The sequence below is a fragment of the Corvus kubaryi genome, unplaced genomic scaffold (genome assembly GCF_017639235.1).
Source record: "Corvus kubaryi isolate FWS band 111438036 unplaced genomic scaffold, C.kubaryi_AGA036_p1.0 split3-131, whole genome shotgun sequence".
NCBI classification, from domain to species: Eukaryota; Metazoa; Chordata; class Aves; order Passeriformes; family Corvidae; genus Corvus; species Corvus kubaryi.
In genome coordinates this window covers 683,463-698,073 of record NW_024582083.1, presented here as the reverse complement: position 1 = coordinate 698,073, position 14,611 = coordinate 683,463, and the positions used below count along the sequence as shown (strand labels likewise).

Below are 14,611 nucleotides of genomic sequence, written 5' to 3'. Positions count from 1 at the left end.
TGTCAGGGGATGAGCATGTGGTAAGTCACACGTGTTATCCAGTTATCTCTAATATGATGGTATAGGAAACACAACTATGCAGAAAGTTTTAACCTTTGAAATGTCTCACTGTCCTTTCACTTTCTTTGTATCTTTCAACTCCTAGTTATATTTCTCATAGCAAAGTACTGTATGATTTCTCTTTTGTTTGGAGGACTAGTATGACAAACATCAGGGCCATACTTTCTAGATACCTACCAGATCATTAGACTAAGAAGGATTTCTTTGCCAAGAGAACAGTTCAATAAACCTTGGCCAGTCTGATGTCTCCCCTAATCAAACAACTCATTTCATTTGTCTCTAACGCAAATCCATACCTAAGCATAAGTACTCAAAATGTCATTCAGGTAGTTCTTGCTTTGGACAGGCTCTGCAGCCAGAGCAGTATCTTTCTTCGATCATAAATCAGGCAGCTCCATGCAAAGAATGGCTGTCTCCACGTGACTTCATTTGCAAGCAAACAAGGATGTGAGGTTTTGCTCATAATTCAGTACGAAAAACTACCAGGAAGCAGCTACCAGCTTATGCAGTTATAAATGTCTCGCTTTGGAAATTAATTAAAAACAAATGTTTACTGCCTTTGAACTGCCAGCCACAGGTTTATGATTCAAGATTCTCTCTTGCCAACTTAAGTACACAGACACATCTCTAACATATGGCTTCATATTGGCCCAAACCTCACAGTGCTTTGGCAATACCGGCTAATGTGGCCAATGCCAATTCAGCTAGCACAACGCTGGGACCCTGCAAGAAACCTCCATTTCAAAGGGAAGGGCACTATGGACCAAGACCTCACCTATAGTCTAGTGTCCTTGTCCCCAGCAGTGCCCCTGAAAGCAGCGAGAGAGGCAGCACTTCACTGCTAGGGGAAGCTACTGCACCTCGGCACATACAGTCACTTCCTCACAGTATGGCAGAACTTCTGTTCCAAAATCTGAAACCCCAGCACATCAAGCTGGGACTAGCTCAGTTTCAGCACTGTTGTTCTGCAGAGCTCCTAAGCCGCTCCCAACACACCACCAGCTTTCACCCTGATCCTGAGATGATAGAAGCTGATGTGTGGCAGACAAAAGAGCTCCATTTCCCGTCACACAGCAAACCAAACCCGCCTACTCTGCTACTGTTTTACTGATAAGGATTTCTTTTTCAGCCTTTTCACTACATAGACCCTTGATGTCTCTATTTAGCCCCAGCATACCAGAAAATAACCTTCATATATAACATCCTATTCCTACTGAATGCATTGAATCCTGGCTTTTGATGTGCACCTTACTCCAAAATAGAGTTTACACCCTTTACTCCGCTCCTTGTAACTCTAGCAATCATTTCAATTACCTTACCCAGAAGCCTTAAAGTACATACTGTGGTTTTCACTTTTTTTTGATTCCACAAAATTTTAAGAAAATTCAGTTACAAGTCTTCTTCACAGTTTAATTCCCAATTCAATTGGAGGGAAAAAAAAAAAAAAAAAAGAAAACAAACCAGCAAGGCTCTATGGTAATACATGCATGAGACTTTAGTTTAAAAAGAAAATGTAGACCAAAAAAAGATGTGACATGATGTTTTGATTTTGTTTTTTTTTTTTTCTTTTGGAGGAACATGAATTAAAATAGATACAAGGACTTAAGAAAATAAATTAATCTGCTGAAAAAAGCTCAGACAGGGTCCATAAACTGTATGTTTTGCACAGACAGCACATAAAGCACAACACGGTACATTAGATGATGACACATGAAGGCTGGCATTCACCAGATCTTAACCATAAGCTCTTGTACACATCCCTAAGTCAGAAGCTTACCCAATGTTAGCTCCTCTTACAGTCAGTAGAGAAAATAAATGTATTCAGAAGGCACTGCAGCCTAGCCAAGAAGTGTTGCTGGTGACCAGGAAAAGGGAGATTACAGCACGAATATGCATGCCCAGTATGTAGGCTTCTAAATCACACGTCACCTTTGAAAACAAAAATCAGGTGTAATGAACACGGAACTAATTCCAAACAAGTTTTAATACTAAATGATCAGCTCAGTCTAGCAGCAACTCCACTGTTACAACCAAAAATTTGTGTTTATTCTGAAATCAGAAGACCTCTCTTGTGTTTTTCACCCTCCATGTAATTTAAAGGCTTGAGATATTCATTACTAATTTACAGAATAATAAACAGCTTCTCCGGAAAAAATTAAAAGTATTTTAATAATGAGGTCATTTTAGATAAATCACACAGCTACAACTTACTGGTTTTAACAAAACATGTCACAAAATCTTGGGAAATACCCATGCTTTATAGACTTCTCACTAATTCTCTGGAGTTCACATTAATGTCACCCTAATAAAACATCACTTTAAGCCAAAACAACAACAAAACGAGCCCCCCTTCTGTTTTCTTTGGGAACTGTTAAGGCATTCTGAAGGTGTGGGAGGTGAAGACAACTCTTCTCTTTGAAAGAAATTAAAGTAATTAACTCTTTCAAAAGAAGTGGGATTGTCAAAAGCAGTCTGGGTCAGATCAACAAACTCTGAATATTCTGTATACTCAGACTCATTTTAAGCCTGAAAAGTAAAACAACTGCCTTCTGTAGTCATGTTTATTCTTAATGACTGCAGACCTTTTTACCCCAGCTTGTTTACCGTTTGTGTTATTCCAGTAAATAAAAGATAAACCGCTGAGATGCAGTAGCTGGGATCCAGAGTGTTTTCGAAGGTTGCACACAGCCTCTATTAACCCTTTTTAAAATGTTCTAACAAAAAGGGAATTCTTTAAGTAGCTCAGTCAGTGAAGCCATTTGGAGTGAGAGCGTTGTATCTCTCGAGAACGCTGCAGACTGCCTAGCACAGCTGCCTAACCACACTTAACTGGGAATTTGCATTGACTTCAATGGGAACGTGAACGGCATCAACAACGAGCTGCGAATGGATCTGTAAACGTGTCTGCCTCTCCTGGATTTGCACCAGTTCTGTGAGACATTTTTCGCTTTGTATTCTACACCTCTGTTTTTAGCTGAACATGAAAACTGAGATAAGATGAAATCAGAACTCTTAAGAAAATACTATTTAAGGATGATAAAATTAAGGAAGAAAAATCTAAAAATCTAAAAAATTCACTCAACCCGTACATCCAGCCATCTTCCTGCAGCTACAGCCCTCCCAAGACCTGCACAAGCTCCACGGTCTGTGAAGGACACCGAACATCCCACTCTGAACGCAGGCAGCATTAAAATCATCCTGCCAGAGACTACCCCAGGCCAAATCCTGGCTGGGTGACTTCAAGGGGAATACCCTACCTGGCACAAAAACCCATAAGGGATTTTGCTGGAAAGGTAATTAAGCTTCTCAGCCTTCTGTAGAATGCAGGAGGTACAGCCCGCCCCAGATCTGCACTCCCAGCAGGCGAGCGAGTAGCATATCCCTGACAGTGTTTGATGAGAAAGCCAGAACATCCTCACAAGCTCAAAGAAAATCTGTTCCCTGATGCACAAAGCGAAGAAAAATTCCAGATGCAGAAGTACCAAGTTCAACCGTGTTTTACTCTGCATTTCCTATCGATCCATGTAGAGACAGCAGGAGCTGCCCTGCTCCCACTCGCCTGGTGCTGCAGGTGCCCTTGTTAGCCTGCTGCCCAGACAGCAGCTCACCTTTAGAGGGGGTTGCAAACCTAAGCCAGGGGAGCAGCTAAACCACAGCTGACAGAAAGGGTGAAAGCATAGCGCGGTCAGCATAGCATCTCCTGTATTCCTGATACAAAGTGTTCTGCTGACATGACCTATTTACAGCCCCCACCTTTATGCGGTGCTGCTGGATGAGCATGAGCTCAGTGCACGCACATTTACCAGCCCTGTACCCTTCAACATCTCCCTTCAAAAAGGGAACACTGCATGAGTGGCCCTTGATAAAAACTGGTGTTTGCTTAAACCTCAAGCACACAAAAATTAGGCTTGCTCTCTAACATCTAGATTCAATAACAAGCTCTTGCCATATGCAATTTGTATTGAACATCAACAGGTCCAATTAAAGAGCTCACAAGATTTTTGTGTGCAGATTTGGAGTGCAAGGAAAAGAAGCTTTAGAAAATCAAGTGCAATTAACTGTAGATAATGAAACAGCTGTATCTGATGACATCACCATAACCAAGAGATGAGCTGTGTGCTTTCTGACATCACCAGTGATACAAGACTCTGCCACCAACCCCAGCACTGCACTTGCCCATCTGAAGCAGGGCAGCCCAGAAGACCCACAGGTGGCAGCCAGTTGTCTCCCCACTCAGGCTGCCATGCTTCAGTGGCACAGCTGATCCCTGCCCATGCTGGGCTGAAACCCCGGCAGCCTCCTACATGTTTGCTCGTTCTTCTTCCCGCTCTCTCTTTTGAAAAACAGCAGCACTTGCTCATGGTTCTCTTAAATGGCTGCAGAGTCATTTAGATTAAAATAAATCAAGAAATATTTTAAAATGGGTTTTGTGCAACAATGACAAAGCTATTATGAGAAACAATTTTTCTCCTTGTAAATTCATCAGCTTTACATATTGCACCTTCTTACCACTGAAAGTACCAGCTCACATGGCTGATGCCGCAGCTGAATACAGGAGCACTTCACTGATGGAATAAAAACCTGTCTGTATTAGCAGACAGAGCTTGGATTTCTCCATTCATCAATATAGAGCCATATTTTCACTTCTCTCTTAGTCACCCTCTAATTATTTTTTTGCAGGAGGAAATGGTTCTAGCACTGCAGGGCTGGGACGTGAGAAAACGAGAGCCTCACGCCTGGGGGCTTTGGGGGGACTATTACAGGAGCTACAATTTCAGAAGCCTGGAAGCTTATTTAGGCTCAGTGCCAGCAGTGACCAACCCAACTCATTTCCTCACCCTCGCCAAGTGGAGTCTTTGATAAAGTGATGGGTCCAAGGATTATTGTAGCTGAGTTGCACCTCATAAAATTGACTGAGGTCACACCCACAGGGCCCTGCAAATGTTCCAAGTCACAACTGTACTGCTCAATTCACACACGGTGTGCTCCTGCCTCACCAGTTCATGATGCTATGTTGTTTGAAACTCCAAAATCCAAGGTATGTCATTTTCTAGAAAATCAGTTGTCTCACTCAAGTACCAATTAACCATTTCCTTCTGTTTGAAGTATTTTAAAAGAAGCTTGTGGGGAAAAGGATGAGCAATAAAATCATTAACATTCTGTTCAACAGACCATCAGACGTCCAAAGCAAAAGCCTATTTCCTCTCTCAGGAGTAGTCAGTATTTTCCTGCACCTGAACTAAGGCAAAGTGTTGCCCAGTTTATCCCTGAAAAAAACCCAAATCTGTGCTTTACCATGAAATATCCTGTTTTCCCTTGGTCCACCATCAACTCCCCACAACCTCTTTCTCCTCATTTTACCTGACCTTACTACCCACCGCCTTCTGTCAACTTTGCCAATCTTTGGTGAGCACAGGGACAAAATTATATTTTCTCATGCAATTAAAGCTACTCCAAAACATTTTGATCACTTCCCATCTACGTTCATTCAACGCCTTCTACACATAACCACTGACACAGTCTCATTCAAGTCTTCCTCCACCTTAGCTGCTTTGCCCTCAACAACTCAAAGTGAGGTTTTCTGCCTTGGTATAAAACTTGGTAAAGTTCAAATGTCTTCATCTCCAATTTGTGCTTTTCCTTATTTAAGGGCTTCTTTTCCATCAGTGATTGTAGGCTCTAATCTCCCATACAAGTGCAGTATCAGCCTAAAGAAATTGTTGCCACAAAAAAACCCCAAACAAACATTAAAAAAAAAACCAACAGAAAAACAACCAAAAACCACCACAAAATGCACAAAACTACAAATGTTAGCCCAAGCCCTGTTTGGCATGAAGCACAGTTGAAGCTCAGGTAGTGTAGTTTGCAGAGAAGACAGCACACTCTTTAAGTGTTTAATGTAGCATCAGAAACTTCCAGCAGTCTCACGCTTCTGGCATTTACCACGGCCCCAGGAAGAGCTCAGTGAACGCTCAGCTCGCAGCACCCGAGTTACTAATCTGGGTTTCCAAGATTTGCAAAGACACTTTGTATGATTATGCGAGAAACCAGACTGGCTCATGTGAAGTCATTCTGACTTCCAATGCAGTATCAGGACTTTAAGAAAATCCTCCTATAATGAATATTTACCCCAGGAAAAACGAGGCCTTTACGATTTGTTCCAGCTTCTTCATTCACTGAGGATTTTTTCCAGTTGCCTTGGAGGTCTAAAGCACATTTCTGAAGTTTTCATATTCTCTCAAGTATTTTTTTTTTCAAGCATTGCGCATATATTACAAATGAACTTTCAAAATTAGCTGATACTCTAAAATTGAAGTTGATTTATATGCTTGTGTATGATGAAACACATTCACACAAGGCTACACAGCCATGCAATACAGGTGATTATGCAATGGTTGCATGTACATGCAGTATTTGATTTACTCAGTACAAAGCCTCTTTTCTCAGTACAAAGAGTCTTTACTGATGCCCTGCTGACACTTTCCTGATCTATTTTGTCATCAACTTGCTCACTAAGTGAACACACACAATTTTTTTGTTTCACAGCTGTTCACTAGATGAATCAGGTATCATCCCTGTGTACTCACCAGCCTTCTAGAAGCATGAGCTCTCTACAGACTGTAAGTCTATGAGCCACAGCATGTATTTTGTTCATACTTCCCTATATTTAAAAAATAAACCCTGTGACACACAGGTTATCTTGCAGGAATAGATTATGTTCAGAACTTATGACTTCTTGGCTGTCTGGGATAAATGAAAAGTAACTCTATGTATGTATATACATGTGTCTGTAGTGCTGTCTATAATTTTTTAAATAATAACAGATGAAGATAAGTAAGATTCTGATCCTGCAGGCTTTACCACACAAAATATCCTTATTCTGGTTGTTGCCCTAGGAATCAAGCATGGATGCTCAGAGTGAGCAGGGTTCCCCCTTCAGGTATGAACAGAATCAGTCTCACATTTCCTGCCAAGGCTGGTACAAGGCTCCACTTCTTTTACTGCACAGCTTAAAAAGACTCCCATGGAAAAATAAACAGTGCTACCTTTTATTCATAGTAGAAGAAAGGGTGCATTTTTTAGAAGAAAACACCTCTAATGTAGCCATTGGCACAATATATAGGTGTTTAGGCTCTGTAACAAAGAAGCAGGGGTGGTATCAATGCTTTTACAGTTCTTCCTAAGGAGTGCAAGGATAACTAAGAATGAGGTCTGTCTTGCTGCCCGTCCCAAAAAGATCCCGAGTTTCTCCCATGTGCCACTGCAGAGAGTAGTAGCTCTCCAGTTTCTGAGAAATGTTCAGAACCTCACAGAATGAAAGTGAGGATTGAAATAAAACAATGAATTTGCTCTGGTTCAAACCCTGATTAATCCCCTTCAAAAAACAGCATTTTCAGCATCCACCACTAAAGATTGCCAGGACTCATCACATTCCCTGACATGTGATTTGGGCATTGCAACATGTGGTGTTTTTGTCTATAGGACTCCCTTAGTAAGGGGCCGAGCACGTTCCAGGAAATGTTTGACACTGTCTATAGCTTGTATGTGGATGCAATCCATAGAAATTTTTCTTTTTTGCAGTTTGTTATGCATATACTGCTGCATTCCATCTTGCTTGGGCTCAGTCACAAACCCTTTCTCACATCACTGACACCAAGAGAAGTGTGTCTCCAGGAAGAGCCATAGCCCCATCTCAGAAAGCACAGTGTGCTCTTTTTGTCCCTTTCACCTGGCTTGACACAACCGTCACATAAATGAGAGGTAGCGACTGTCCCCTGGCAGCAATGCAAAATCCCAGTGATAGCTGTCATCATTCTAGTGCACAAATTACACAGCGGCAATGGATTCATCCTTAGCTTCAGGATCCTCACCTCCTCTTATCAAGATGGCAACACACCACAAAGAAATTTTTCAAATTTCACTTCAATCCCTATGTTTTTCATTCCAAGACAATGCTTTACTACCCTGCATTCCTCTTACATCCTCCTTATGTCCAGTATCCTATAACACCCATCTGTAGCCCTAACATTAAGTCTCTTCAGGATATAAAGCAAGGTTATATTCAGGTCATAAAGCAGAATATTAAGCATTAATTGTATTGGCCAAATCCCCGGAGAGCCACAGAAGCCACACCTCCACCTAGAAGTCACAGACTTCCAGACCTGTGCTGTAACCCAGTGAGGGAAATGTGAGGACCTGGTTGCAGGAGCCTCACGGCTGGGCCAAAGGTACCAGGCAGCTTTCACGGATAAGCCCTTTCACATACAGACATTAGCGATACTATCGATTCTGAAATCGGAAACAATGAAATAGACACAGTCGTAGGTGTAAAACAAGTGCACGGCATCAAACACATTCCCTTCGATAAAAAATGTCCCAAACTCTTAAGTACAGGCAACCACGCATCCCGTGCCGCGGTGGGTGCCGGCCCCCGGGGACAGCCTGCCCGTGCCACGCCGCTCCCACGGGCGCGCTCCTGCCTCACGCCGCTCCCCGAGCGCTGCGGTTCGTGCGGGGAAGGGCGGCCAGCGCCTGCCCTGCCTGCCAGCCCGCGCCGGGTGCCCGCTCCTCACATTTTATGGGGAATTCAGGCGTTTCTTGCCGCTACGGGCGCTAATTCCAGCGGCTGCGGACGATCGCTGACAGCCGGTGCCGGTGCCGCAGCGAGTGCTGGGGGCAGCGCCCGCAGCAGCCGCGCCCGCGCCGTTCCCTGCGCACAGGTGCGGGCAGCCCAGCCCCCTTACCGGGCTCGTGCTCGCCGGGGCGGTCCGAGATCTCGATGACCAGGAGCTCCCGGCCCTCGGCGCTGCGCCCCACCGTGTAGATCCGGCTGATGGCGGGGCACTGCAGCCACACGGCCACCAGCGCCTCCCGCAGCTCGGCGTAGCGGTGGTACTCGAAGGAGATGCCCTCCTCGGCGCTCAGCCGCCGCCGCCGGCTGGCGGCCCCCGGCTCTGCCGCCGCTGCCCGGCAGGCAGCGAGCACCGCGCACAGCGCCAGCAGCAGCAGCCGCGCCGCCATCCCGCCCGCCTGCTGCTCCGCCAGCGCCGGCGGCACCCGGGCACGGAGCGAGGGAAGGAGGGAGCGGGAGGGAGCCCGGGGGCGGCGGGGCGGGGCGGGACCGGCCGCTCCGCCCCGATCCGCGTCCCGAGCGCTCCCGCGGAGGGCGGGGGCCGCGGCCGCACGATGCGGACGAAAGCCGCTGAAGCTGTTGTCATCAACCAGATGCGAAAAAAACCGCTGCGAGAATCCGGGTGCGCGTTTTCCGCACCGCCTCATCATTTTATGGGGTCCCAGCGGGTTAATCCACCGCCACAAACCTAAAGTAACAGAGTGCTCCATGAATGATTCAGTGCTATTGCAAGGCAACGCAAATGCATTTGATTGACAGGGAAAACTATAAACCGTCATCTGTAAGGTCGCTTTGCTCCTCATTTTCAAGGCGTCTTTGCTGCATCACAGAAGGGAAAGGATAAAGCAAGACGTAGTTTGTGATACCGAGAGTACTTAGCATGCCCCAATCTGTTCAAAGCGAATGCTCATGTGAAGAACCCTTCACCCTATATTAACAGACCATTTATTCTAGATCGCAGATACTACAGGACTTCTGAAGCCGTGTTTTTTTCAACTTGTCTTCATAGGCATAGCTGTTTAGATTATATTCAAACAGCCTGTGAAGTTCGAGTGCTAAAAGCAAAAGGCTAAATGCTAAAGAGCAACTTCCGTATCAGGTTGTTGATTTGGGCTTTGGGTTTTTGGGGTTTTTTTTTTTTTTGCTTGCTTGGTTTTGGTTTTGTTTTTTTTTTTTTTTAGGACACAAAGACTTGCTGGAAAATTTTGAGAGGTTCAAAATTTTGAAAAATACACATCCAATTTATCCTTCTAAAAAAAAAAAAAATCTTGTCCTCAATAATTTAATGAATGTTTATTCTGATCTTCCAATTTAAAAGGGTGAGCCTGCATAATGCCCCCTTCAATCACCAACTAATACTGAATCAATTTTCAGGAAGATTTTTAAATAATCCTTGGTGATATTGTGGATATTTTCCTAAACTGTGGGTGTCTACTTCAAATAAGATTACAATGGACACAATCTCTTCTAGGAGAACATTTTCACTGACCTTTGGTGATGCACCAGCTCAGAAAGTGATGCAGCATCTGAAACAGATCTGAAAGTACAACTACTATAGATAATACTTATATAACTGTCTCCACCTATATTCCTTACCTTCCAGGGCCCTGAATGTCAGACCTGAATTATTTGATGTGTTTCTTCATAGCAAGAACCAAAGTTCAGCCCTTCCAGTTCTCACCATCTTTCAAAGCCAACCGGGTTCAGAAGCTGCCCTGCCCAGTTTAATTCCAGGCTTACAAGTAGGCAACCATATGCAAAGGCACCTTCAGAGCACTTTTTGGAGCCTTTAACTCTTCATTCTTACTGCTGGAAAACTTTGGGAGGTGCCTGTCATAGCACATCCCATTAGCTCTGAGGTTATCACAATGCAAATTTGCTCTAAGTGTTTTGCAAGACTCGGATGCAGAGAGACTCCTTGATACGATGTTTTCTCTGACCAAGATCACTGTTTGAATTTAGGATCACAACAGGACTCTCTCTCTGACTTCTCTCCTTCCTAACAGCATTGATTGGACTACATAAAAAAATTTGTTTATGGCGTCACTGCTTTAGAATTATGTGCAACATATGCAGCCCTCTCCAAATGGAACTGTAAATAACAGTAGCTGACCACACATTCAAAAGATTCATGTTCTTTGGCAGTATTGGCTACATTCATCACAGGCTAAATATTCCTTGTTTTCTTCATCACTTTTCCTTGCACTCAATACACAAAGTAAACAAATCTGCTGATGCTGTGTTTTTAGACTTACAATATCATCTTCTAAGAGAACTTTCTGATTTTAAAAACTCCCTTTTATTCTTTGTAGCAATTGTCATTGGCTTCCCTTCTAATTTATTTGACCGAAATACATCACTAAAAGATACAAATAGGCTGGGAAATCATCTGTTTATTTCCATCTCCTCAAGCAGTGAATTATTATTCCACTACATAAAAGTAGTCTCACAAGTAGATGTGAATGGATTTTCTTTTGTTTCCATACTTACTTGCCCCCACCCTTCAAAAAATTAAGAGAATGTGTATTTATAAAAACACATGCATATCTTGTGTAAAGCAGGGTGGTTTATATACTATCAAATATTTAATTTTGAGCTCATGCATACTAATTTATTTTTAATAAGGGATTAAAAAACAATGTTTATATTCTCACACAGTTTAGGAGCACACGCAAAACTGAGTAGGAGGAATAAATTGATTCCTTTCTTTGTGTCTAATCCTTCCTCCTGTTTTCCATAGCTCAGGGATGACTATCTTCAAAGGCCAAATTTCTTTGTAATATGGAAAAAGTTTTGGCACTTGCCGTAGGATCAGAGGAATACTCCAACCCCAAGGGCATTCCCAGCCTATAAACGTAACCAGGCACCTGGGTATGGCCTTGTGAGCTGATAATACTGAGAGCAGTGCATAGAGCACAAGTGCTCCAGGAAACCTACTGATCAGCAGATCTTCAATCTGGTTTACCTGTCTCTTATACCTGAGTCTGACAGCAAATAGTAAGTTATATTTCACCAACAGACACAGCCTAAATTACCTGGTAATTACAAAAAAAATTTCGTTAACATTTCCAAAGGACTTACTTACAGACAAATCTACATATACACGAAAAATACATATAATACTCATAGATGTTTACAGATTACCTCATTCCTTTGGCCAAACAGAATTTGCTGATTCAAATTTTCCAATAGTTTTGACTTGCCTGAATCTGTCTTTTTCAGCAAATCATCATTCACCAGCAAGCATATAAATATATTTTCCAAAATAAACTCACACTCAACAGAATTTTCCTTACAAGACTTGAGTCTTTGAACATTTTATTTGTGTGACAAGAGAAACAGGCTAAGGCAACTATTTTCTTTATTACTCAGAAAGATAACCCTAAATCTATGTCCATTACAAAAAACTCAAGTACATTAGGAACATCAGAAATCCTAAAAACACTCTATGATGGAGAGCAGATATTTACATTATTAATAACAAACTACTGCTAATACACCATGGAAGCACTAAACTTCTCTGGTTTATATTCAGAAAGAAGTTTTAATGCTAGGAATAAAATAACTACAATCAATTTAAAAGAGGGGACAGTTGATCTCAGTGTTGACAAATTACCAGGCAAGGAGATAGAGATAACTGTAGCTGTTAAGAGGATTTTACAAAACTTATCAGAATGCTGATTATATTCCCATACACTACACCTGACAGCTGTGGTCACTTGAAGCTCTGTCTTCAAGACAGAAGCATCTATTACCAACCTTCAAAATGTCTTGCACAACTCTGTGGCTCTTTTTCTTGGATAGACTTGCAAAACAGGGTTGAGATATAGGGAATTGAGGTTCTTCCCAGTACCCTGAGAAGGCGGCTAATGTAAGGCAGGGCAAAAGAAACACCACCAACAACAAAAAAATTAAAAATACAAATGCAGACCAGTTACTTATGCAGGAGATTACAGAAAGGGAGGGGGGAAAAAACCCACCCACCTTCCAAATTATGTACTGCAAGACCAAATCTTATATTACCTCCAGGTGTTAGATGACTCACACATGTTACTGAAACCCAACCCTATCTGGTATTTAGAACTGTTCTCTTGTTGGGTGGTGACCATCCCATACATGTAACAATTCTGCATTGAGCCTCTATGGGCTGCAATTCAAATTTCATACAAAACTTATTTGACATTTGCACAAATGGCAGTGACTAATTGCTGCCCCTTGTTGCAACTTGCAGAAGTAGTAGCTGCTCCTGGGGTGATGCTAGGTCCTGGACATTGGACTGGAATGCTGTTTCTGAGAGATGCTATAGCCTGGCTATGGTGCCAAGTACTCACACAGAGAAACTGCCATGCAGGATCATTGTGAAGGCTCGAAAAACTGGCTGATAGGGCTTTTTAAAAGTGGTGAGTCATGATCTTAGAGGAGCATTCTTCTGGTCTTCCATACGGACTGGTATTTCAAGTCCAAGGGTTAATTTATTCAGTGATTACATAAATTTGAATCATAACTGATTAAAATGTGTGGATGACAAAGAATGGTGAATAAAAAGGATATAGCAGCTCTGGAATGTGATTTACTTGGTAAGTCAAGCACATTTAAATGCTTCAGAGCAGCAAATTGTGAATTACACTTAAGAGCAAGAAATGTAAAACACACTCGTGACAGTCTGGCAAGCAGCATTGCCAGGAGCACTGAGAGATCACTACAGATGGGTAACGACTGCATTTTTCAGTGCAATGCTTAGACAGAAGGAGAATGCTTAAGTGGGAGAATGTGATTGTATCACAAGGTGGTCTTAGAGCAAACGACCTGGACACACAGTTCTGGCATGTGCAGCTGAAACAAGGCTGTGAAAATTCAGAGACAAGCCACAGGAGTGATTTGAGAAACAGAAGGAATGGCTTTCTCTGGAGGACGATACAATCTGGTGAGCTGGTGAAAAATAAATTGAAAAGTGATTTGACTGCTGTGTTTATTACCTTCACAGACAGAAAATTACAGCAAGAACTAACGACACAAAGTTGCCTTCTCCCTGGACCTAGCAGTTAGAGGTTTCAATGAAAGATTTGCCAGAGGGCTGCAGCTGCCAGAGCGAGAGAGGCAGCCATAATCGGATGGAGATTTGGAGGCAATGAACCACACACTGTGGTTAGCAATCACTATTAGTAGCCATAATGAAAGTTTCAATAAATAATTTTTCAACAAAAATGAACATTGAAAATCTAGAAACATATCACAGTTGTAAAAAAAATTATCATAAAACATGCAGCATAACTCTGTGAGGAAAATAAATGAAGTCATATAATCTTACAATCATTATATCCATCAATACTAATATTTTCTGGCAAGCTGTGCTGTAATGTAAAATAAACCACCTTATTTAGTATTTCACATCAGCTGCCAAAAGCAGTTGATTATATTGCAATCCTAATCTTCATAGTTTATAATACTTCTCAAGTTTCCATGGGTTTTTCTGACATTAACTCCAAGAAATTAATTCATGGCTTTCATAGGACTTAATTATTGTCATATCCTAAGGAATAGCACAAACTGTTATTTCCCACAAGTGAGTTTTAATTAAACTAAACTGGACTTTCAGGAAAAAATGTAGTGGAAAATATTCCTCCCCTACTTACTCCCCTGTCCTACCATGTTTAAGACTTAAATCTGTCTCCTTGTTGAAGAAGAGGAAGGACAACTGATCATGTACAGTTTTATTGTGCGTTGTGAAGACCCAAAACTGTTAACCCACATATTTATCTTTTTTTACTATTGCACAAAAACCTCTTTTTTTTCAGATCTACACATACTCTATAGTATCTCTCACAAAATAGGGGGGAAAAAGTCAGTATAAGTCTTATTTAATAAAGGCCTAAAATCTAAAAAATATCATTTCCTAGTGCAATTCTTCATTTGCATAAA

General features: G+C 42.2%; 1 protein-coding gene across 1 annotated transcript in view; it reads right to left on the bottom strand.

The window, feature by feature from the left end:
* The window catches only part of CPE (carboxypeptidase E), a 56,841-nt gene extending 47,424 nt beyond the window's left edge, over positions 1 to 9,417 (bottom strand). The window contains exon 1 of the mRNA XM_042014877.1: positions 8,805 to 9,417. Coding sequence (XP_041870811.1) covers positions 8,805 to 9,402 — 598 coding nt within the window. The 5' untranslated portion in view covers positions 9,403 to 9,417. The remainder of the gene's footprint in view (positions 1 to 8,804) is intronic.
* Between the last annotated feature and the right edge of the window lie 5,194 nt (positions 9,418 to 14,611).